Source organism: Gopherus evgoodei, chromosome 3 (assembly GCF_007399415.2).
Source record: "Gopherus evgoodei ecotype Sinaloan lineage chromosome 3, rGopEvg1_v1.p, whole genome shotgun sequence".
Lineage (NCBI taxonomy): Eukaryota > Metazoa > Chordata > Testudines > Testudinidae > Gopherus > Gopherus evgoodei.
Window position 1 is genome coordinate 56,002,000 of NC_044324.1, and position 26,893 is coordinate 56,028,892.

Here is a 26,893-nt window from a genome sequence, read left to right on the forward strand (position 1 = left end):
ACTCATGTTAGTGCCAGTCACAAGATTATTTGAAAACATTTTCAATGAAGAATGATGTCGAGAATCTTTGGTTTTCAATAAAAAGACAAACAATTTTCATTTAAAAAAAATTAGGGAGAAACATTTTGATGCAAAACAATCACCATTTTTGACTAATTCTAATATATACAATAAGTGCATCCAAAGGCTCATGGAGCTTTGTTCTAGGTGCATCTTATCTCAATAAAATATGATTAATTTGTAATTGGGGATGAATCAGGCAATACTTGTCTGACTACTACCAGTAAAACAATTGGCCTGAAACTCAGCCTAATCTCTGTTGTAAAGCAAATATGAAACTTTTTAATACCTCAGATCAAAAAGTTCTCCTCTCTTGCTGCTTATTGCCTTCTTGAACATACCACATAAAATTCCTTCTGAGTCAGTCAACAACCCATTTCTTTTTAAATCTATCCTAAAAACTCACTTCTTCTGTGTGGACATTCAGTGTTAGCTCCGCAAATATAGTGGATATGGGAAAAGAGACTAAATGATGGGGTGGTCGTCTATAAAGGCTTTATTGGCATGAGTGTGGAGTGACCTTCATTGCTGATGATTGGTAAAGCCATGAGTGAGTGCAAACAATTAGCCCTACCAGTGGAGTAGCACATCACACGTCAGGGGATTTCTCTGTGAACTAAATTTAAGACCATATTTTGTCCTTCATCTTCAAATTAAACTTCCGTTGACAATGATCATCTGCTTGTGGCTGGGGGACAGATTATGACCTAAGAAGTGTCAGCCTCAACTATTTGCCAGAAATTTTGCAGTCATTTACACAAATTGTGTGTGTGTGTGTGTATGTGTGTGTGTATAAGCTAGGTACCAAAACTGAAATTATGCCTAGATTTTAAATCAGAGGGCATTTTTGTAAGTGCCCTTGTTATATAGATAGTTGTTATATACATAGTTGATAGCTGGAATGTGTTATCTTCTGCTAATCAGTAATAAAAGGAACAAGAATTAAAAACAGCATCAAAAATATATATGTTTGCATATTCATCACACAGCTGAATCAATACTGTGTATAAACACAACAGTACTGATAGTAGAAATATACTTGTTTAGTACATGGTCTAACTTGTTATAAAAACCTGCTTAATCCTTTTGTGCCACATGATTTTTGACTTCATTGGAGCCAGGGTTTCACCCTGGTATCTGATATTTCTATCTATGTCATGGTAGCTGAATTCCTTACAGAAATTACCCTTGGGCAAAAATGTCCCAAGTGCTCTAATAAGAATGTAAGAATGGCCGTACTGGGTCAGACCAAAGGTCCATCTAGCCCAGTATTCTGTCTACCGACAAGGGCCAATGCCAGGTGCCCCAGAAGGAATGAACAGAACAGGAAATCATCAAGAGATCCATCCCCTGTTGCCCATTCCCAGCTTCTAGCCAACAGAGGCTAGGGACACCATCCCTGCCCATCCTGGCTAATAGCCATTGATGGACCTATCCTCCGTGAATTTGTCTAGTTCTTTTTTGAACCCTGTTATAGTCTTGGCCTTTACAACATGCTCTGGTAAGGAGTTCCACAGGTTGACTATACGTTGTATGAAAAAATATTTCCTTTTGTTTGTTTTAAACCTGCTGCCTATTAATTTCATTTGGTGGCCCCTAGTTCTTATGTTATGAGAAGGAGTAAATAACAATTCTTTATTTACTTTCTCCACACCAGTCATGATTTAACTCTCTCTCTGCTTCCCAACAGCACAGATTTTGGAGCTATTTTATCTTCATCATCATTATTCTGGAAAGACTATATGGATTTCACATTTATTCCTAAATGTGGCAATGACATACCAACATGCTTAGTACTTGTAGTAGGGAGTTTTATAGTTGAGGGTCAGCTAGTGAGAAGGCTGTGCCTTCTGCTCCTGCAAATCCCACCTTTGTAACTCACTCTTCAGTTGTTCCTGATAAGCACAATTGGTATGCTAAGCCACCAGTGAAACTGACTCAATAAGTGTACTACATTTATAAGCCAAAAATATAGTAAAGTATGTGCAATTTTTGTCAAAAGTAATTGTTACAAACCGATTATATGCCCTCGAAATGAGAACTTAAAATAGACATTTTGGCAATGGGTCAAAAATATGCATCAATAAATGAAGACAGAATTGTACTCACAGCTTCTTCATGTCATCCCAAAGATGATGTTAAATTTGTGGATTATGATATATTTAGAAACTAAACCATCTTCTCTCTTATTGTACTGCAATTGACTTGTTGAATAAGTATTTATCAAGTTATGTTCTTGATGACAAACCTAGGTAACAGCTGCAAGGCAAAAGATTCAGTTGGCTGTAATACAACCATCCAATTCCTGGTTGACCAGTATCCACAATTTAAAGACTGTATCTGCACTAAAGATGATGTTTGTAGCTTCAAACTGTTGCTTGGGAAACAATGTGCCATTAAAAAAGGTAAATAATGTACCTAATGCCTTAATAATACAAAATAATGGAAATGGAATTTTAACTACGTCTGAAAATAGAACGTAATCCCTCATCAGAAGGAAATCTTATAGTTTCCAATTCCTGTATGAGTCTCAAATCTAAAAATCTCCCAACAGACTTTTTAATGTTATTTTGCCTTTTCTAAAATACAGTAGAACCTCAGAGTTATGAACACCAGAGTTATGAACTGACCAGTCAACCACACACCTCATTGGGAACTGGAAGTGCACAATCAGGCTGCAGCAGGGACATAAGAAAATATAGTACAGTACCATATTAAATGCAAACTACAAAAAAAAATGAAGAGGAGCATTTTTCTTCTGCAGAGTAATGTTTCAAAGCTGTATTAAGTCAATATTCAGTTGTAAACTTTTGAAAGAACAACCATAATGTTTTGTTCAGAGTTACAAATGCTTCAGAGTTACAAACAACATCCTTTCCTGAGGTGTTTGTAATGCTGCAGTTCTAGTTTATTCACATCCCTAAGTATATATGAAAATTATGTTAAATAGCTATTTTAAAATCAATAATACCAAGGAAAGTCAGAGAAAAACCAGGTAATTCAAATATAAGGCTGATAACTCTTCATTTAACCTGTTCTGATATGACTAAACATTATAGAACATATAACAATATATAGAATCAGATCCTGCAGTCTTTGTTGAACTCCCATTGAAGTCAATGGGCTCAATTCAGCAATCCTTGTTTGTGATGACTAACCCCTTAAACTTCAACTGGACTGCTTGTGTGAGTAAGTACTATTCAATATGAGTAAGATTTGGAGACTCTGGCCCAAGGAGAAGTCTCCTTAAATAAAGACTACAGGATTTGAGCGTATCAAATCAAATCAGATAATAAAGTAAATGCTAAGGACCTGATCTTGCATTCCTTACTCAAGATGGCAGGATTGGAAACCTAAGGCCTGAAAATGACTACTTTGAAACTATCAGAGGGGTAGCCGTGTTAATCTGGATCTGTAAAAAGCAACAAAGAGTCCTGTGGCACCTTATAGACTAACAGATGTATTGGAGCATAAGTTTTTGTGGGTGAATACCCACTTCGTCAAATGCATGCAATGGAAATTTCCAGAGATAGGTATAAATATGCAAGCCAGAATCAGTCTGGAGATAACGAGGTTAGTTCAATCAAGGAGGATGAGGCCCTCTTCTAGCAGTTGAGGGGTGAAAACCAACGGAGGAGAAACTGCTTTTGTAGTTGGCTAGCCATTCACAGTCTTTGTTTAGTCTTTGAAACTGATGATTGTTTTGCCTCAGTCAAATGGGAGGATGATTGTTCCCCTCTTGATTAATTATTTGGGGCCAAAGGGACAAATTGCTCCCTGGTGCAATTTAAATGAAGTTAGCAGAGTTGCATCTTGGCTGAATTTTGCCCATATACCATAATTCTATCATGACATATGCAGTAATTTCAGTCAGAGCTCTGTGTATATTACCTAATGCCCATTTATGTGCTAAACTAGAGCACAGTTTATATTATACGGACTTTTGAGGACACACTAAATATAAAGAAGGCTTAGTAATCTGCAAGAACCTGAAATGAATATATAGTTACTTGCTATTGACCAGCTTCCATAGGAATCATCCAAATTAGTTAATCCATGATCACTGTTGTATAATTCAGTTTATTGTACTGATTCTTAGGGGAATTAACTTTGTCACCAAATTTGTTTAGCTATGACTATAAAAGAAATTGCAGGATTCAGCCTTACATATGGTCTTTCCAACATATGTCTTTGTCAAAATCTATCTGTACAGGGCATTTGGAGCCTTCACTAAGCCCAGCTATCCAATTAAATTTCATGTCGCATTCAAAACCCAAAGGCATTCAACGCACCGAGGAATCAGAAAATGACTGCAGTATTGCAAAGCAAAACTGTCGAGAAGACCATAACTGCTTTATGATGTATAAGAACTTTCAAAGAGTTTGCAGAGCAGAGGTGGCAAAATGCAGCCTCCAAATGGTTGGGCAACAATGTTTGTCAGCATGGAAGGAGCTGAGGAGAACAGTGCTGGGGAACTGCAAGTGTTCAGAACCAATTCAAAAAAGATGTGCTAAAATATGGAACAGTATCTTTAATAACACTTGTTTACAGTACATGCAGGAGAATCAAGCTTTTACTATGAGGGAAGAAGACTATGATGATGAGAGAAATCAGGGCATTCATCCAGGTTCGTGCTATTCAGGGATACCTTTAAAAGTTAAAATTATGTTTTATTACAATTCAAAAGCTGTGTAAAACTGTGTCTTTATATGTGTACTTGACTCCAGTATTATCACATCTGTGGGACTGTTTGTATATTTTACTTATTTGCAACTGAATGTTGGGAACAGTAGAATTTTAAGAAGCTGATTATATGCATGTGAATAATTTAAACAGCTTATCAAGTGGTAGATGAAATCGTAGTTTGAATGATTGGAATAATTTTCTAATATGTGTTTGCACGGCACTTAGCACAGGGGAATTCTGGTCCTGAGTGGTACCTTTCAGAGCCACTGATAGCACCAGAACTAGGTGAGTAATTGTTTTTTGGTTGGGAGTCTGGACCAAAAACTGAGGAAAAAATATTCAGTTCAGGTCAGCCTGAAACTGATTTTTTTTTATTTTTGTCACTGAAATGAGAAACCTAAAACATCATTTCAGAAACACTTCTGCATGTTTCCAAACAAAATTTGCTCCCCTGATCAATCCTGGCTGAGTGAAATTGACATTCTTGCAATAGCTGCAGTGAAACTCACAAGAAAGTCAATTTCACTCAGCAGCTGCTGGGTTCCCAGAGCCTGTGGCTCCAAGGAAGCCCCATGAGTAAGGACTGCCCTGGGAGTCAGGGGTTTCAGGGCTTCAAGTATATAACAGGATTCCTGGAAGCCTTGGCATGGGGAAGCTGCCCTGGAGCCTTGGACCCTGGTATCACCATTGTCCTCAGCCCTAGGCAATCCACCTGGGAGATCTACTCTGAAGTCACAGAGTCGATCAGCTCCAAAACACTCAGGGCTGTCTCAGCTTGCAGGCTCTCTTTCGTCGAGCTGTGCACCCTGGAACACTGTGTTTCAGTAAAAGTTTCATCAAATCTGCAACAGACTCAGTGAAATACTTACAGTTCAGAGAATCAGCATTTCCTTGTGAACCTGTAACAACCATCTCCTAACTACTAATACATAATAATAATAATAAATTATTAATATAGTTTTGTATGGAAATACATGTATTATTAATGGGCAATATTTTTAACAATTGCTGTATACATTCATAAATTTTGGCTACCATATTTATATTTAGCCATAAGGGTCCAGGTTTTCAGAGATGCTAAGCACCCAACAGTTCTCATTGAGGTCCCACACTTGTAGGCCACATATTCAGAGAGAAGAGTGATGTTCTCAATATCAATGAAGAAAGATCATGCGCAGATTTGCTTTAATATCTCCAAACAAACATAATGATCTTTTAGAGCTTTTATAGCAAATTGAAAAGTCTATTTGACTAACCTAATTTATTTTTTTTGCTTTACGTTTATTTGAAAGGTTTTGCTAGCATTAGAGTCAATAAATGTTTTACATTAAAGCTCACAGCAAGGCTGACATGTAATTTATCAATGTTACATATATTCTCTGTATGTATCTTTTTCTTCTAGATAATATTAACATGGAAATTAAGTTACAATGGAACTTATCTGCTCTTTCCAAACATGGTAAATTTGAATTTATTTTTCTTTCAGTCTGTGATAGTGGGCAATGTAGCCGCATATAGATTAAATAATAACAACAACATTTAACAAACATACTTAAAATTTGAAATTTTAGTGAACCCCAAAGATTTGCAGATAGATTTCTGTTCAGATAAGGATAAAGAAGTTCATAACAAAAAATCCTGATCCCATTTAAGCCAATGGCAATTCTTCTGATTTTGTCCCATTCAAACATTTTAAAATAAAAAAAAAATGATCTGAACATTTCAGAACATAAAGGTTTAGTTTCAGATCTGTCGAAGAATAGATGCAAGTTCCACTAACAGGAGATTGTTGTCATTTTAATGGTGACTTCCGTAAGAGTGAGAGATCTATCTTAACTATTACGTATGCATCTTGTTCTAACCATGATATTTAATGGATGAGGAAGCTAATTCAGATAAAATTAGAACAATCTGAACTATTATAATAAAAATACATTAATAATATTTATTTATCAACAGTCACAACACTATGGCATGTCCCTATACTTTGCATTGCAAATAAAGATCAAATCCTGTAAGGTCCTGGGTGCCCTTTATGAGGTGCTGGGGGCTCTGAAATAATACGAAACTCAACAGGAGACAGTCAGGACCTTGCCAGATTGGACCCTAACTGTGATATTACGATTTATAAAGATAGTACGAGAAGAGCACTGGGCGTTCACAGATGAATACGTAAACAAAGGCTCTGAAATGAAGAGCTTACTTTCTATGGCTGCAATTCTGGCTCTGTTGAAGTCAACAGCAAAGTATCCATTAACTTAATGGAGACAGGATTTCACCCTCAATGTTTCAGATAACAAAAATTTTCATTAAGGCAGAGTTAAGGTTGCCTGGCAGTGTCTCATGCTCTTCCAGAAGGTTGAGGTCAGCAAAGCTCAGATTCTGAAAACAGGGAAATAAAGAGATGAGGTCATTCAAACGTAAATTTCTGAAAAACAGTTACAGTACACACCAATAATTAGTGAAAATTCCATGTGTGCTTCAGACTTTTTGATGGGTTTGGATTTTTAATTATTCAGCTCTATAAAGTAACCTTAACTCCGATGGATCCTGCCTAACAGCAGTGCTAAATTAGGAAAAGAACTAACCCTGAAGAATTCAAGAATTGTCTTGATTGCAAAAGGATGGGCATTTGACCCTTAGGCTGAAATGGATGTTTCTGTAGAGAAACCTTACAAGGCCCTCTGGATCTCACCTTCCCAATCTTTACACCCCCATTACACATTTCCAGCATTTTATTATTAACAAATAGTGAGATAAATTGGATTTATATCCGAATCAGTTGTCTCTACAGCTGGTAGAGAAGTTTTAGTCCTCCCCACAAAAAATTACAAATAAAAATGGGGTACAGAGGGGAGAAATTTTGCACTAATGTGTATCCATTTTTGGACCAGCTCTAATTTTTATAAATCTTTCTTATATAGTTAAGATTTGATCCTGCAACTTCTTTCAGAAGCCAAAAGCACAAAAAACAACCTCTAGATTGGTCTTTATATTTATCTTCATGTATTTTTATATGTATTATTCCTTTTAGAATACACAGAGAACGGAACCTGTTTTGATGTAAACAAGGAGTGTATTGAAGATGAAGTATGTAATAAGCAGTTATCTCTGTATCTTAAAGTTTGTTCAGTAACTAGAAAGCAGTGCAACATGGAACAATGCCAAGCAGCCATAAGGTTCTTCTATCAAAATATGCCTTTTAATGTTGCCCAGATGTTGACTTTTTGTGACTGCACCCAGCCTGATGAATCTTGTCAGCAAGCCAAAGAACTTCTTCATGGCAAGCCGTGTGCAGTCAACATAGTTCCCCCTCCTTCGTGTCTAAATGTAATTCACAGGTGCAAAGACAATGAATTGTGCAGGTAAGAAAAAGAATTATTACTTTATTTAACTTTTGTCTGGTAACGTGTGTGTCAATAACAATGAAGAAGGATGAAAAATATAATAACTCTTTACACACACACACCACAGAATGATTTTTCTCATTATAGTTACTTGATGACATTGATGGTATCTGAGAACAAGTATGCCTGCAAAGAAATTTTTCTCTAAACCTTATAAGCAACAACAATCTTTTAACTTTCCTATTAAAATAAATCCATGGCCATCTGGGCACTTCCTGACTGTCACTATACACAATGGACACTCAACTTCACAATTACAGTAAGTTTAGAACTCAGATCATCCTACTAAAAAGCACATGAGCTTAAGGGAAATCTCAGTTACTAAGATAGGGACAACGACACACAGCTGAGCAGTTCTGATTCTGGCCAGGAAAGGAAAGTGCAAAGCATATAGATTAACCAGTTCACTACAATATTTATGTGGATTGTTTTCACTTTCTACCCTAAAAAGGAATATTAATATGTTCTTTATCACATGGCAGACTTTAGCAATTCCTGAAAACATGGATCTGTTCTGAAAAGTGATTGTAAAAATGGCATTGCAGGTTCTATTCCTTTTGATTTTCAAAGACTTCCATATTAGCTGCATTCATTTTGCAAGTAAAATGCAGGGTTCTTTCTAACTGTGAGCCCTGAAAACTCAGTCTGGGTTTTATATTTCTTGTCTATCAACACTCATAACAAAGTTTCTGGCAGACAAATTATGTGCTCAGAGATTTTCAACCCCACTTGCTTCAGTTTTTGTCCTGGAAAATGCTCCTTTGCCTCCAGATGGTTTGCACAAAGCATGCAGCTGACTGGGCAAAGTTTGTTTGGTGAAATTAATTATCCATTAACCCAGTAATCTGATGCTTTGCACCCAATTGTTGCATAAGGAAAATGGTCTAAATAAGAAAACATTTTCAATTATTTATTTTTGTCCTTTTCTCCTTCAAACAGACTATGTGATTATAACCCCCTGTGTGTGATAAAAACCCACTGTGTCCATAAACAATCAATCACGCAGAGTGAGCCAGCTTTTGGATTTTATTTCATATTATTTTACAAAATAGCTAAGTGAGAAACAGCTGTAGGATTGACCTGTACATACAGCGCCACTTAAATATGACCATAATTTGTTGGACAACTGGCTCGCTTTAGATTTCAATGTGGTCATTCTAGCACTACGGGACAAGACCTGAAATTCATCTAATAAATTAAGCATGCTGCAAATTAACCTTCAATAAAGAGAACAATGATCACATTCAGCTCTGCCATAAGCAAGTTCAATTCAAATTGACGTCATTGGGGGTTGCACTTTTTTATACCAGGCTGAATTGTGTGTGTAGGAGTCTAACTGGAAACCATATTTAGCAGAGACTCACTGAATTACCCATTACTCTTGAACATCAATGTTTGCTAACATTAACAATCAATAGAGATAAATATCAGAATTACACTGTGAATTATATTTAGCTGTTCCTATAAATTATGAGCCTGAACAAAATATTGTGCCATTAGCACAGAAATGACAGCTCCTTTGACTGAAACCTTGAATTGTGTAATGTAACTGCTGTATAACTGGGTTCTACATTGACCCTTATAAGGTATCATCTTCCAGACATGCTATTTTTTTAACAGCCCTGTGAAATCAGTACTTAATTCATACAAAAGTCTCCAGCTGTATGGGATGCCATATTTTAATGGGTCAATGCCCAACACTTTAGAGTCTGATCCAATAACCCATTGCCCAATCCAGTAATATTTAATATAATAGATATTAGAAAGATATTTATCAAAGGTTTTGCAACAGTCCTGTTAAGAAAATAGATAAAACTATAATTGTTAAACATTGGCACATCAAGGGCTAATTTTAGTCTACCCAACATAGTAAACAAACTGTCATATGGGATCACTGAAGTGAGAAAGAGGAACCAAGTTAGTCCTAGTTATTCCTCATTTAATTTGATCACCACTAATCCTCTTCTAATGTAGTTTTATAGTTTATAGTTTTATAGTTATGGTTAACTTGTTTTTAGTTTGTTTTCTTTTTTTAGCCTGTAAAATGTTTTGCTATGTGGATTAGATAATCTTTATTTTATATCACTCCAATTCAGTGTTCTGCCCAGACGTATGATTTTACACACCTGCCACATCCATTAGAAATTTACTTGCTTTGGTTTCATTATGATTTCCAGCCTGATTATTCTACTTTACTGCAAGCTGTCCTCTCTGGGTGTCTCCTTAGATGATTGTTACTTTCACCACTTATTGCTGAATCCTAGAAAATCTCTGCTGTTTATAAATTGATCAAAATTGATTTTCTTCAAAGAAATTAATTTCTGAAGCCCAGATTCTGCCCTCAGTTACAATTATGCAAGACCACTGATGTCAATGAAATTGGACAGGTTTAAGGAAGGCAGAGTTTGGACCTATTGACACATCTCTCTATCATTATACCTTTATGATGTGATAGATTTTTTTTTACTCTCAATAGAGATAGGGGACTATTGTGCCCTACCAAGCCTACTGATACCATGGCATCCCAAGGATGGAGTCTGATGACCAGGAAGGCTTTTGAAATCACTGTCAGCCTGCTCCTACCATTTGAAATTTTACAGGATCTGACAGGAAAGGGACTTTGGGAGACATCAAATCCTGAAGACTGCCCCAATGAATGAGAGATGTCTTCTCTGGGAGAGGCTTTCATAGCATGAAAACACTCTTTCCGTTATTCTCTTCTCCTTTTGATGTTGCATAGAAAGCTTCTGCCCTACAGGACCCATAGTCAGCGTTCACAGAGAAATTTCTGTTAAAAATTTCTTTTACCAGCATATTTCTAGTAATCATTAAATTAGCTTCTCTTGTGTTTTGTGTTTTTGTGTCTCTCCATCTCAAGTTGTCTTAATCATAATATAGCAAAGCTTTTCTTGTATGTTTCCTATGTTTCCTCCAGGAAAAAATATGAAGTGTTTCGGTCAAAGTGCTGGAGACATGTGACAAAAAGATGCTATGACGATAAAGCTTGCCTTGAAACTTTAATTGAGGATGATCTGAATTGCTCTGGAAGTGCTGACTGCAGAGCAGCTTACATTGACAACTGGGGCACCATGCTGCGGGTGGAATGCACTTGTAATACTGTCCCACTAGCTGAACAGTCCTTGTGCAAGCTCTTCCATCACCTGCTTCACAGCAAGTCCTGCTTCAGTAAGTTATGTAAGAAAAAATGCACTGTAAAATATTAACAAGCTTGTTTTATACAACAAAATCTATTACGTGAATTAGATCGTGAGATCGATAAAATATTTCACTGTGCCAAATTTATCTTAGTGTAACACTGTTGGCTTCAGTAAAGTTATACCCAGGATGCATTTGTCCAGATGAACTGCATATGCAATGTGGTGATCTTTGGTGTCTGCAAACATTTTATATTTCTACAAAGCGTCATTAGTTAAGTTGTGAATTGAAATGGTTAAATGAAGTCAGTGGAATCACCGCGAAGGCAATAGTTTCTAATCATACATGACATTCTAAATATCAGCAGGGTTCTAAAGCATTTCTGCTGGCAGTCAGTCAGTATGTTTCTGTACATGCTTTTCAGTGTTATGGTAGATAACCTTTTCTCCTTCTGCTATTTCACCAGAGTTTACAGACTTTTGTGAAAATGCTAGGGATAGCTTCAGATTGGCTAGAAGTGCATTGTTAAAAACATTTACTTATGGGAATCTAGAGGGGGATTTTAAGTATAATTCAAGTAGCCCGTGAAACTACAGTATTCCACAGAGAGCTTCTATTAGTCACCATCTACCTTCAAATAGTTTCTCAACAGAAATGAAGGAAGAGTCCAATATGTGATATGTTTTTGAATCAGGATCTTTAAAAAATTTCTTCTTATTTCATTTCTGAGCAGAGATCTAAGAACAAAAAAATGGCCACACTGAGTCAGACCAGCGGCCTACTATCTTGACTTCTGATTGTGGCCAGTGCCAGATGCTTCAGAAGAAATGAACAGAACAGGGCAATTATCAAGTGATCCATCCTCTGTTGTCCACTATCAGCTTCTGGCAGTCAGAAGTTTAGGGACACCAAGACCAAGGAGTTGCATCCCTGACTATCTTGGCTATTAGCCATTGATGGACCTGTCCTACATGAATTTATCTAATTCTTTTCTGAATCCAGTTATACTTTAGGCCTTCACAATGTCCCCTGCCAATGAGTTCCTCAGGTTGACTGTGTGTTCTGTGAGGAAGTGCTTCCTTATGTTTGTTTTCAACCTACTGCTTATTAATTTAATTGAGTGAACCCTGATTCTTTTGTTATGTGAAGGGGTAAATAATACTTTCTTATTTATTTTTTCCACAACATTCATGATTTTATAGACCTCTGTTGTATCCCCCCTTAGTCATCTGTCCTAGCCTTTTTGATCTCTCCTCATATGGAAGCTGTTTCATACCCCTAATCAGTTTTATTGTCCTTCTCTGTACTTTTTCCAATTCTAATACATCTGCGTGCAATATTCAAGGTGTGAGCATACTATGGATTTATATAGAGGCAATATGATATTTTCCATCTTAATATCTATCCCTTTCCTAATGATTCCCAACATTCTGTTGGCTTTTTTAACTGCCACTGCACATTGATTAGATGTTTCCAAAGAACTATCCACAATGACTCCAAAATATCTTTCTTGTGTGACAGCAGCTAATTTAGACCCCATCATTTTGTATGTGTAGTTGGGATTATATTTCTAATGTGCATTATTTTGCACTTATCAGCATTTCATCTGCCATTTCATCACCCAGTCACCCAGTTTAGTGAGATCCCTTTGTAACTCTTTGCAATCTGCTTTGGACTTAACTATCTTGAGTAATTTTGTATCATTTGCAAACTTTGCCACCTCACTGTTTACCTCCTTTTCCAGATCAGTTATGAATATATCGAACAGCACAAGTCCCAGTACAGAACCTGGGGGATCTCGCTATTTACTTCTCTCTTCATTGTGAAAACTGAGCATTTATGCTTATCTTTTAATCACTTTCTGATCCATGAGAGGCTCTTTCCTCTTATGCCATGACTGCTTACTTTGGTTAAGAGCCTTTGGTGTGGGACCTTGTCAAAGGCTTTCTGGAAGCCCAAGTACACTGTGTCAATTGGATAACCCTTGTTCACATGCTTGAATTCTCATAGATTGGTGAGGCATGATTTCCCTTTACAAAAGAAATATTGACTCTTCTCCAACATGTTGTGTTCATCTATGTGTCTGATAATTCTGTTCTTTACTAGAGTTTCAATCCATTTCCCTGGTACTGAAATTAGGCTTATAGGTCTGTAAGTTCCAGGATCACTTCTGAAGTCTTTTTTTAGAAAAATGACATTACATTATCTATCCTCTAGTCATCTGGTACAGAGGCTAATTTAAGTGATGGGTTACATACGACAGTTAGTAGTTCTGCAAATTCCAAAATCACCTCTACTGACACTTTGATCTGGGACAGTTCCTCAGATTTGTCACCTAAAAAAGAATGACTTGGGTGTGAGAGTCTCCTTCACATCCTCTGCAGTGAAAACCAATACAAAGAATTAATTCTGCTTCTCCACAACAGCCTTCTCTTCTTTGAGTGCTCTTTTTACATCTCAATCATCCAATGGCCTCCCTGATTGTATGACAGACTTTCTGATTTTAATGTACTTAAAAAAAATTTGCTGTTAATTTGTGTCTTTTGCTAGTTGCTCTTCAAATTCCTTTTTGGCCTGCCTAAATATACTTTTACACTTTACTTGCAAGAGTTTATGCCCCTTTCTATTTTCCTTAGTAGCACTTGACTTCTAATTTTTAAAGGATGTCTTTTTACCTCTAACCACGTTTTTTACTCTGATATTTTGACATGATGGCATTTTTTTTGGTCTTCTTACTTTTTTTTTTAATTTGGGGTTTGCATTTAGTTTGAGCCTCTACAATGGTGTTTTTAAAAAGTTTCCATGCAAATTGCAGGCATTTCAGCCTTGTAACTTTTCCTTGCAATTTCCATTTAACTAGCTTCCTCATTTTTGTGCAGTTCCCCTGTTGGAAGTGAAATGCTGTGGTGGGTCTCTGGTACTCCCCTCACCCCTAATGATGTTAAATTTAATTATATTATTGTCATTATTACCTAAGGGTTCAGCTATATGCACCTCTTATACGAGATTCTGTGCTCCACTTAGGACTAACTCAAGAATAGCCTCTCCCATTGTGGGTTCCAGGATGAGCTGCTTCAAGAATCAGTCAAATGGTGTCTACAAATGTTATCTCTGCAACCTGCCAGAGGTGACATGTAGCCATTCAATCTGGGGATAGCTGAAATTCCCCATTATTAATGGGGTTTTTGTTTTTGTAGTCTCTCTAATCTTCCTGAGAATATCAAAGGCACAGTCACCATCCTGGTCATGTGGTTGGTGGTTTATTCCTACTGCTGTTTTCTTATTATTCAAGCATGGAATTTCCATCCATAGAGATTCTGTAGTACAGTGTGATTCATTTAAGAGTTTTACAATATTTGGCTCTATGTTTTCTTTTCATATATAGAACCACTGCCCCAACAGAGTCTACTCTGTCATTCCTATATATTTTGTTCCCTGTTATAACTGCGTCCTATTGATTATCATCATTCCACCATCATCTCCTTTAGAAAGAAAACAACACACATAAGGATGTACACTAACTTCCATTTTTTTACTACAAAAGTTATATGAACTTTTAATTAAACCTGTATACAGCAAATTTCCACAAAAAAATGGCTCAGTATAGCTCTGCGATATATTATGATTAATATGTTAAATGCCAACTTTATATTCAAAATGTTGTAGACCATTGTCAGTAGCATACACATATAACCTCATTGAATTTGGATGTATGTATCTTATTGAACTCTATTTATATCACTATCTAATCTGGTATTTCCAAGGTATTATCCTCTCTGTATTTAAGTACCTGCTGGTTACTGGGAAAGGGCCACTGCAGCCGAAGTCAGTAGTAGGCTTCATGGAATTCAGAGTGGGAAGACAGAAGGGTACAATCTATAGAGGGGTTGATGAGCATCACCATCTGGAGCTAAGAGGATCCCCACAGTTAACTGGGGAGCCACTCTGCACTCAGTTCACTGGCCTGAGTGCCACTATGTGTGACAGACAGCAAGGGGCCTGCATTGGTCAGAATTTGGTTCAGTGGCAATTTAGCCTAGTACTGGATGGATAAAAATGAAGGGCCAGATTCTGATATCCTTTCTCACATTGAACAGTGAAGTAAATTCATTCCATAAGAAGAAAATTCATTGTTTCAAATGGGACTTCTAGAAGAGTAAGATCCCACACAGCATGAGGAAAGGCATCAGAATCTGGTTGTAAGTAAGAATTTCAGGATTTAGCTCAATGTGCTGTATTAATTCCCTCAGAACCATAAGACTCTGCCATGTGACCAGCTATTTATATATTTTTAAACACACAAATTATCGCTACAGTATACTTTAACTGGAGAATTAAGATACATTGAACCAAAATCCGTTGGCCCAGCTTTGGTACATACATGCATATACTCTAGCCCCATGTACTAACAGACCTTGTAAAATAAAATATTTATAACATATTTAATGAGAAGTAGTGACTCTTCTGCATTTTGAACTGACGGGGCTTCTTTTCTAATGGAAAAGAAGGTACTTTTTAAAAAATTGACTAGTTGGATACAAAATTTCATTTAAACTGTTGGTTGATATTGAGTTATATCAGCAGAGATTATAATGCTGAAAACTACAAAAACTTTTGTTTTTCATTTGCACTCATATGACTTACAGGCTACCTAATAAAATAAAATCGTGAAAATGTTACCCCAAGGCGTAGACTTTCAGTGCTAAGTTTCAGACTGCAGCAAGATTTTACAATGAGTTATATGCCCCCTGGAAAAGAAGTGCTGATAACGCTAACAAATTCAGAATTATAGCAGTGGTTCTGAGTATAATAGTAATAATTACTGACCATTTGTTTTGTTGTAGCTCACAAAGGCTCCAGGCAATGATCATAGCCACATTGCGCTAGCCACTTTGCATGCGCGCGTGCACACACACATCAAAAAGACATTCCCTGGCTCACAGTAATAATCAAATAACACCTCAGCTTTTGCCATTCCCTGCAGCATTTCCTTTAGAATCAGGATAAAACCTCCATGGAAACGTGATTAACCAAATTGATAGGACATGAAGAGTCACCACCTTGGTGCTATATTATAACAATACTTTCATGTTAACTAGGCCGAAATGGCTTCTTTGGGATTTGATTTGGTATTGTTGCTAATTGATATCTCCCTTTTTCATTTTTCTATACCTCTAGCAGTTGTAGTATTAAATCAAAGAGGGATATTTTTATGATTATATTTTAAATTGTTAGGCAACCATGTTAAAGCCCTCAGCGGTGGGGGAGTTACGGAGATATTGATTGTTAAAGCTCATGTTGCTATCTGTTTGGAGTCAGATCAGTGTGCGGGTTTTAAACAACTTTTGTTATTATTGTTTATTTACAATAAGGATTTTTTAAATAAACACATGCATAGGGCAACAAAAGAAATCTCTGGCTTTAGAGTTAGTGAGAATGAATATAAGAACATAAGCTGCAACACATAAGAACATAAGAAGGAGAAGGTAGATGGAGGAGAAGGTAGATGCTAGCATGGTCCTATTGCTGTAAAAGGGACCTGCACAGATGGCTAAGTAGCCAACGTGGTGTCCTACTGGTTTATAAAACTGTGCATGGCCATAGATGTCTGCCCATGGGATCCATCTGCAGGATTATAGCCTCTGTAAGCATCAGGATCAGGACTGGGAGGAAAGGGGCTGAAAATGATCTCTTCAGTGTTATAGGAACTGCATCAATTAGTAGCAGTACAGAATCAGTATCACAAACTGATCTGAGAGAATGCATATCTCAATGCCAAAACTGAAAAATTAGAAAAGTATCATAACTATTCTAAACTTTAAATTTGTATGTTTCTTATTAATGACATCTGAGGGAGATAATATGCCAGTTCTAGATTTATTTAAATGATTTTGAATGATTTTCTAGACTGTGACAAACAGACTCTTCCTCATGCCATTCAGACTCTTTGCATTCCTCCCAGGAAAATTAGTTTGGCTCCTCAGTCTCCTTTAGAGACTGTTGATACCTTAGCCTCTGACTCTGTAAACTGATGCACTCTGGTGCACCTCTGTGCTTGCACTGAGCCCATTGACTCTGATATATATATTTTCTAATCTATTTGTGAGATTGCTACTTCCAAGACTGTGAGTTTTGAGCAGGTGCAAGACTCTGGAGATGGGTTTGGAGAGCAGAATTTGGCCTTGGGAAGCTGCTTAAAACCCACTTCCATTCCTGATCTCCTCTGACTGTATGCTCCCACTCACTGCATAACCCTAAAATTGTTTGTCTTGTTTCTATCCAAATGGAATGTAAGCACCTTGGAGGCAAAGAACTTTCTATTTCTTTTTCCATAAAACCCTGTAAGTCATCTTTATTAATCTATGTCTGAGACACAAAAGAACAATAATTTATATTTACCAAATTATTTAGTTCAAGTTTTCACTGCAGGGATAATATTATTTAACAGTTATCTCTTATAAATAGTGCCTACTTTCAGTTTGAGCTACTGTACAAAAATGTATACTTGTATCAAAATATTTTCTCCTGTTTTCAGGTCAGATTTCAAGAGGAAAGACAGACCTTCAGCAGATACATACTGATATGCCAGGAGAAAAGCTTCCCATAACAAGGTTGCATTCTTTATTTAATGGTGAGTTTGGCCAATAACAGCATGATTTTCACAGAAATAGTCTTTGAAATTTCATTCATGAAACACTGTGCAGTATGGTTCAATGGATGGTGCCCTGGAATGGTATAAGGAGACCTGAGCTTTATTTCTGGTTCTGGCACTGGACTGCTGTGTATCCTTGGTTAAGTCACTACACTTTTCTAATTCTCAATTTGCCCCTCTATAAAATGGACCTCAGGGCTTGTCTTCACTACTGGGGAGATCAATGCTGCTGCAATTGATGCAGCGGGTGTAGATTTAGAGGGTCTAGTGAAGACCCGCTAAATTGATGGCACGTGCTCTCCAGTTGACTCCGGCACTCCAGCTCCCTGAGAAGAGTAAGGTAAGTCGACTGGAGAGCATCTCCCATTGACACAGCACAGTGAAGACACTGGGGTATGTCAACCTAAGCTACACGACTCCAGCTACATTATTCATGTAGCTGAAGTAGCATAACGTAGCTCAACTTACCCCAATAGTGAGAGAAGCCCTAATACTCAACTACTCTGTTAAGTCTTTAAAGTTTCATGGATGAAAAGAACTCTATAATAACTAGGTATTGTTGTTGTTCCAGGAGATGAGATAGGTTGTATTTTTTAAAAAATAGCTCATAGGGTGGAATAGGTAGCCAATTCTTGCAAGTTCTTTTGGCCAGGGATCTGGTCCTATTTCGACATCTGGAAAGCACCATGAACGCCTTTGATGCTGTCGGAGTTATTAATCAAACATCACTGGATAAGCTTGTATTTATTTTGTGTAGACTAGTGGTAATGACAAATGACTGCTACTCTAGATTCTAAATGTGAGTTCAAACAACTATGTGGACTGAAATAAGAAAATAAGAAAATCTGATTGCAATGGAATATGGGTCATGAATCCATGTCTGGTAGAGACTAGACACAATTGCTATATAAATAATAAACACATCTTTAGAGAAGAGAGAAGAACTCTGCTCCTTCTGCAGATAAAAACGGACACAGACCTTTATCACTTGATCTGCAAGAGATCTGCCCTGGCAGGTGTGAGCTGGTCCCTTCTCCTTTCTGTGGTACAGCAAGGAGAGAAGGCAATCAGTAACCAACCAAAGGCCTGATCAAAAGCTGACTGAAGTCAATGGAAGTCTTGCAATTGATTTCAAGGGGCTCTGTATGAGACCCTGAATGGTAACACTTAGCTCATTCATCTCTGTTTCACTACAAAGTGTAATATGGAAAGGTGATTCAGTCTAGAGAAAGGAAATCAGTGAATGTTTTCCCTATGAAGTAAGAGATGGACTTTAAAATCACAGGATGTCTTTTAAAACTGTTGTTATTAAAATACTTCCATATTGCCAGGATTTATCCTGTTGAATTCAAGGAACACGTTTCTTTTAACCTAATCCCCATAAGTAAGTGAGAAATTAAGTGAGAACATACCTCAGCTGCTTCCCAATAACATATCTAGTCAATGACTCTGCTGATAATCAGATGAACAGCTTTGTTATAGGACTTTATAAATAAGGCTGGGACCACTCCTGCCCATAGAATCCCCCAGTTTGGCAGCTTTTGCCTTTCCCCATCCATCCATTGGGATGACTGGAATTCCTACAGACTGCTTGATGCTGCTTCAGTTTTCACCCTCCAGTGATGATGTTGGTTCTAATGCTAACTGAGCAGCAAATGCCCTGTGTACACAGAGTATGAGAAGGAGATCAGGAAAGGACCCAGGAAGAGGAAGAATCTCATCTGAGGCTGTCTATGCTGCACTTTCATTGGTAAAACCTTCATTGGGGTGGTTTTATTTTGTCAGTTGGAGAGCCCTCTCCCGCCAACAAAGAGCAGCTACACTGCTTAACTTCTGGCACAGCTGTGCCACTGTAAGGTGCACAGTGTAGACACAGCCTGAGTTAGGCTGAATAAATTTGAAAGCTACTCTTGGACTGTCTGGGCACAGTTGCCAATGGTTCTGGTTATGTTGGGACTTCCCTGGGATTTTAACTGCTGACCTAGCATCTACAGTTCCAACAGACTGCACTTTAAAATTAATACATTCTGGCTTCCTTCGAGCCAGAATAGGAAAGAGTTAGGTGGCCTGAGTTGTTCTCCCCTGCCACAGCAACTCTGCTGAGATCTCTGAAAACTGAGTGAAAATAACGAAAGATGCAGTGGGAGTGCCTGGGCAGGCAATAGTCAAGTGCCAAAACCCTTATTGTTGACCAAAGGTACATCTATACAGAAAAAAAAAAACCAAACCCAACTATGACAGTGAGTCTCAGGGTCTGGCTACACTGCAGCAGAAGTCAGGTCAATTGACCTGGCCCCCAGGACTGAGACTGAGGGGCTAAAAATTGCAGCGTAGATGCTCGAGCTTGGACTGGAGCCTGAGCTCTGAGACCCAACCCCTCGCTAGAGTCTAGATCCCCAGCTTCAGCCCAAGCCTGAATGTCTATGTAACCCACACACCTCCTGGGTGTGGCGTTCTGTCCCATCAGGTGGCACAGAGACCACTTAGAGAGAGATTAATGAGTCTGCTCTATGGCCTTAGCTAGTAGCCATATGGATTTTAGCTCATGCAGTGGAGGCTCATGCACTAAACTCCAAAAGTCCCAGGTTCAATTCCGCCAGATGACGACCAGAGTCTGTCAGCGTTACATATGCACTACAATTTTTAGTCCCGCAGCCTGAGCCCTGTGAGCCTGAATCAGCTGACCCAGACCAGGCGAGGCCAGGCCACGGGTCTTTTATTGCAGTATAGCGGTATCCTCAGAACCTGGGTCAACTGACTTGAACTCACACTGATAGGCTGAAAATAAGTGTGTAGGTGGTTGGGCTCAGCCTGGAGCCTGGGCTCTGAGACCCTCCCCTCTTGCTGGGTTTCAGAGCCCGGACTCTAGCCCACTGGGCACAACTATGCTGCTATTTCTAGCCCTGCAGCACAAGCCCAAGTCAATCGAGCCAGACTCTATGGCAGAGATTGGCAACCTTTGGCACGCGGCTCGCCAGGGTAAGCCCCCTGGTGGGCTGGGTCAGTTTGTTTACCTGCCGCGTCTGCAGGTTTGGCCAATTGTGGCTCCCTCTGGCTGTGGTTTGCCACTCCAGGCCAATGGGGGCTGCTGAAAGTGGCGCGGGCCAAGGGACATTCACCATTTCACACAGCCACCATTGGCCTGAAGTGGTGAATCACGTCCAGTGGAAGCCGCGATCAGCCGAACCTGCAGATGCAGCAGGTAAACAAACTGGCGTGGTCCGCCAAGGTGCTTACCCTGGCAAGCTGCGTGCCAAAGGTTTCCGATCCCTGATCTATGGTGTCAGTGTCAGGTGCAAACAGCAGTACAAGTCTAGAGCTTTCCAGACCTTGCATTGTCTAGCAACAGTATTTAAGGATGGCAAAGAAAATTCTTTCATGCCATATGAGTTGCAGTAATTTCACATTTAACTTCATGGTACTGGAACCTTATTAATTTTCTTATCTGTCTTGTACTGAATTTTTAACTTTTCTGTGGTGATAAAAGAAGGCAAGTTTTCTTGCTCCATATATACTACACATGTTGTTATTATTAAAACGTACTTCCTTAAAAGCAATTACAACATTATATACAGTTAACAAAACTTCAGAATGAGTCTTTACCCCACTATCATGTTACATACTGGCTGAAATCATTGCCCCACTGAAGTCAATGGGAGTTTTTCTATCGATCTCAGTGGAGCCAGGAATTCACCCATTGTATCTGAATTTAAAACATTCCACCAAAAAAACAATTTATAGAAGGTTGTTACTGTCACCAGCAGACACACACAGTTGAAATACAGTTCACTGGCATACATTAACCTATGCAAACTGTTCTCCACAGTTTTGTAGATCCAGATCATTTAAGATATTAGTGATTACTGTTTAATCTGAAAAAATATTCATGTGTGAAGATAAAATTTTACTTTGCTCGATCCAGAGCTTTGGGTGCAAAGGATGTTTTGTAAAGAGGGGAAGTTAAGCATGCAGAAATTTGATCTATTTCTTTGGAATACAATAAAAACTGTGCTTGGCAAATTAATATTATTTTGTATTAGTGTACAGAGATATCAGTTGTTTCCTAATATGTAGTTCTGCAGTAGTGAGTAACCAGATAAACAAGCAATAGACATGGTTTATAAGTGGAGTAAATGTTGTGGGAACTGAGATTAGTTCAGCTTCACTGACTTTAATTTGTAAATTATAAAACATTGTAAACTTCATTCTTTATAAATAGGGGTGGGGGTAACCCTGAGACAACTTGTTGTGAGGAACCCTCATAAACACTAATCTGTCCAATGAATACTCGAGATCATCCTCTCATCTATGCAAATATAAGCAGCTTTACACACACTAATAATACCATTGAGGATTGGTTCCATGCACTGGAAAAACTCATTTCCTCTTTCTGCAGTCAGATGTCTTCTTATACCTGTACAACTAACTCTTCCTATACTTCCTATATAGTCTACATACTGCCAGTATCCTCTCCACACTACAAACAGAAAGTGTGCAAGGGGATGACTAGTGATTGTCTGTAGCCCATGCCTAGGATGACCAGACAGCAAATGTGAAAAATCAGGATGGGGTGGGGGGTAATAGGAGCCTTTATAAGAAAAAGACCCCAAAATCAAGACTATCCCTATAAAATCGGGACATCTGGTCACCCTCCCCATGCAGGAAGTGTCCTGAGAATTACCACACAACCACAGTAAGGGAGCTACAGACCAGATTCTCTCCCACTCCACCAGCCTATTGTGGTTAGAGATACCAACATTTCACAGGGCAGCAGAGCCATGCCGGTCACAACCCTACCTTCTGTAATGACTCAGGAAATGGTCGATCTAGGTAAAGCTCTGCAAATAATAGATTTTTTTGGTTTTCTGGCTGTGCTGAAAAGTCTAAAAAGAATCATTTGAGGTCAAACAAAACTGTTTTGACTCAGAAAATTGCAGCGTTTCCTTGAAATGAAACAATCAGATTTTTCAGAATCTTTTTCAGCTGAAACAATTCACGAAATTTGACATGAATTCTGCATTTTTTGGCCAAAAAGGGTCATTCAGTGCTAGGTCTATGTAGATAACTTACATTACTCCAAACACTGTAATAGCTGAGATCAGAACAGCTGACATTTTACCCTCCCCTGTCCACCATTCAACTATGAACGAGTAAATGCAATCTGCACCATTCACTTTCCACATACAGAATAGAAATCCCTGTACTTACTTCACTCATCCTCCCAGTATGGCTGGCAACACCAACCTACAGATTTACAACTTTATCCCAGCTATACTACACATACAAGGTTGAAGATACCAGTATATAATATAATATATGGAGATGTACCTATCTCATAGAACTGGAAGGGACCCTGAAAGGTCACTGAGTCCAGCCCTCTGCCTTCACTAGCAGGCCTAACTACTGATTTCGCCCCAGATTGCTAAGTGGGCCCCTTAAGGATTGAGCTCATAACCTGGATTTAGCAGGCTAATGCTCAAAGCACTGAGCTATCCTACCCTCTGATCTGTATTGAAACTGAGACTATTTCTTCATGGAATAGGGGCTGGAAACATAATCTGTATGCATAATCTATGACATTTTCATTTGCTGTTCATGATGTGAAAAGTTCCATAACTTGTTTTAATTCCAATGATATAGCTGTCTGCCCATTAGTAGACAGTGAATGGGGATATTGCATGAGAGCTCTGTGTGGAAAATTAACCACATATTTCTTTAATATCAATTTCTTTCCCCTTATTGTGCTTTTTTGTTTGTTTATTGCATGTATATTTCGAATCTGACTTCTCTGTTAAGTATGTTTATGGGGGAGCAAATGTGTGTATATATAATAGATATATTCTTTCAAAAGAATGTCTATCCCAGGCTCTGGGCACTCTTGACAACTTTTTTTAAAAGCCACAATTAACCTAGTATAACACCCAAGCCACAGCAAACATATAGAATGAAGTTTAAGCTCAACCACCGCTCTGCCCCACAGAAGAGTACCCTGCCACTACCCAGACTCCCAAATCCCCCATTTCTTGGAAGCCAGGGAGAACAGCTAGGCCTTGCAGTATGACTTCAGGGTTAACAACTATGGCATTTTGCCAGTAGAGCTAACTGAAAAATTTTAATAAAATATTTTTGTCCAAATTTTTGTGTACCAGAATTGAACTATTTCATGAAAATGGTTCAGTTATGACTAATTTTTGGATTTCTTTGACAAAAAAAAATTTTTTTTGTTTTTTGAATTTTTTCATTCAAAAAATAAAAAATGTCTATGAAAGCAGAAGGCAAATAAGAAAAATCCAAAATTGATTATTTTCTTAAATCTCATTATTTTTGAGCAATCTTATGATTTGGGGGGGGGGGTGGTCCGATGTGTTCTCTTTGAATGTTTGGGTTTAACAATATTGAACATAGGCTTTTACAGACCCAGGCCCTGATCCAAGCAAATCTCTTATGCACATATTTAATTTTCAGCACTTAAGGAGTCACATTCAATACATGCTTATGGGATTTGTTGGATAGAGGCTCATGGGAAGGAGAGAATATCAAAGGCACGAGGCCTGAACAGCGAATACCCTGCTAGCCACCCATGAATTCTTTATACCAATGAGGCTCCTGCTCTGGTGCCCCTGAAACTGTGGTAATATGCCATGGTATATTGGGAGGTGTCTATTAGATAGGTAGGTCCCAGGCCATTTGTGTTTTTTTAAGTTAAAACCAACATCTTAACAACAACCTGGAATCAAACAGGTAGCCAGGTGTAATGTGCTCATGGAAAAACACCACTTACCTAGCAGGATGTCAAATGCTGCACCACCATAAACTTCCACATGGGGTAGAGTGTAGCCCTATGTACATGAAATTCTGTTGGAGTGGATATATGCCAACTGACTGCAGGGTGGATGTGAAAGTTTTTGCAACAGCAAGAGAGGGAAGAATCCTTACTACTAAAACAATACAGTTCTTGTGTAATTTTCTATTTTTTTATTTGTAGGTGAAACAATCTATATTATTGCATATACCTCTTGCATAGCACTCATCCTGGGAATAGCCTTGGTGGCTCTTCTAAAGACCAGGTAATTTGACAAAGTTGCAAATCTTTGGTATTAGGAAATTGGCATTCATGAGAGTTACTTTCCTCACATTTTGACTCTACCTTTGTAGTTGTGCTTAAAATGCAGTACAGTGTATCCCGGTAAGAGAATGAATTAGTTCTTCTGGTACCCACATACTCCACCCTGTCAGAGGTAGGAGACTCAGCATGGAAAGCTGTTTTATGCACATCAGTAATGCACTGTGCTTAGCAAAAAGGACTCCATTTTCCAGCTTCTCTTTCCATCTCAAGTGAGGATGAAACCTGTGTGCAAAATGTTGGGGGAGAGCAGGATTACTTCCCTACTCTTCTGGCAAACGGGATGAACTGGTTGAATACTCACCTTGGGGTGTGTTCACAAACCCATGAGTGGAGTTTTTTTTTATCAGTGCAGGTCCCATTATTGTTAATGGGGGTTCTGTGGGAAATTGTCAGAGTGAAGGATGTACCACATTGTATCTTATAAAGTGGCAACAAAACAAAAAATACACGTTAACTTTGTCAAGTGCACAAATGTTTGTTGTTTAAATCCACAAGTTAAATATGATGCATTTTATTGGGCCAGATTAAATGGCCAGATTTCAAGACACACAATGTCAAAGGATAGGGTACAGAATTAAGGTGGCAAGAGAGATCGTGGTAGGGTGTTGCACGACATTTCATTATTAAATTCTGAGACAGAGATCAAAGAGAAATTTTATAGAAAGATGCAAAAGACAAGTCAAGGATATATGGAATACAGTTCATTTCTTTTCATATGTCTGGTTTGCAGTGACTGGAGACTGTCAATCAGAGTATAAATAAAATGGGTACAAATAAAACACAGGTACAAACACTATAAAAGAATTAATTACAGTGAAGGGAATGATTTTATCCCACAATGCTCACTGCAAATATAAGGGTTGAAATCCTGGCTCCATTGTACTCCAGTGGGAGTTTTGCTAATGACTTCAAAGGAACCAAGATTCCACCCAAAATCTGTATAACTACACTATTAAATAAACGTACACTTTCTGTTTTCAGAACCTGCAGAGCAATGTATCCATCAAGAAATCCCTCACCAGTTCATTCATCTGAGATTCTTATGGTCCATTAGCAGTCATAGATAATCACCATTTGTGGCATACTCTCTTTGAGGCTATTCTTGGTAGCCAGCTTATTGTGGATATGTCATCATAAAATGTATGTTATAAAGTCTAGTTTATGATGGGATTTTGTGGTTGAGAGTATGAAAAAGTTTTATATTTACTTACATGTACAAAACCTTTCCCAAATAGAAAAATTTTAAAACTGCACTCACTCACACCCCTGTGCATGCTTATTGATTTATACGGTGTATGTCTATTTGTCATAGCTTTGGACTGTCAGTATATGATTGTAAAATATTCTTCTTCATATGGCTGATGGAAAGTTAGAACAGTAACTAGATTTAGATGGTTAATAAAGAGAAGTGCATCTAGAGTAGCAGAGTGTATTGCTGTGATGCCGCCTTCGTATTTGTGACTCAGGCACTGAGCTATTGTATGTTATGTGGTCTGTTGTGAGTGACCACAGTTGCACACTGGAGAATCTTTAATGTTTAAATTTCCAGTTGAACATCTGCCATGGTTTGTGGTAAAAATATTATATCAGCATGAATTTGGGCTAGCTACTTGGCTAAGAGTGGCAAAAAAGAAGGTTAAGGGGTTACTTGACTGCAGTCTAAAAGTACCTAAGTGGAGAACAAATATTTACCAATGGGCTATTCAATCTAGCACAGAAATGTGTAACATGACCCAATGGCTGGGCATTGAAGTGAGGCAAATTCACACTAGAAATAAGATGTACATTTCTAACAGTGAGAGTAAT

General features: G+C 38.1%; 1 protein-coding gene across 1 annotated transcript in view; it reads left to right on the top strand.

Annotated features, from left to right (window-relative positions):
* The window catches only part of GFRAL (GDNF family receptor alpha like), a 36,641-nt gene that overhangs the window by 5,631 nt on the left and 4,117 nt on the right, over positions 1-26,893 (top strand). Inside the window, exons 3-9 of the mRNA XM_030555631.1 lie at positions 2,313-2,465; positions 4,274-4,687; positions 6,149-6,205; positions 7,781-8,111; positions 11,089-11,339; positions 17,845-17,940; positions 24,947-25,028. Of these exons, the coding sequence (XP_030411491.1) occupies positions 2,313-2,465; positions 4,274-4,687; positions 6,149-6,205; positions 7,781-8,111; positions 11,089-11,339; positions 17,845-17,940; positions 24,947-25,028 (1,384 nt within the window). The remainder of the gene's footprint in view (positions 1-2,312; positions 2,466-4,273; positions 4,688-6,148; positions 6,206-7,780; positions 8,112-11,088; positions 11,340-17,844; positions 17,941-24,946; positions 25,029-26,893) is intronic.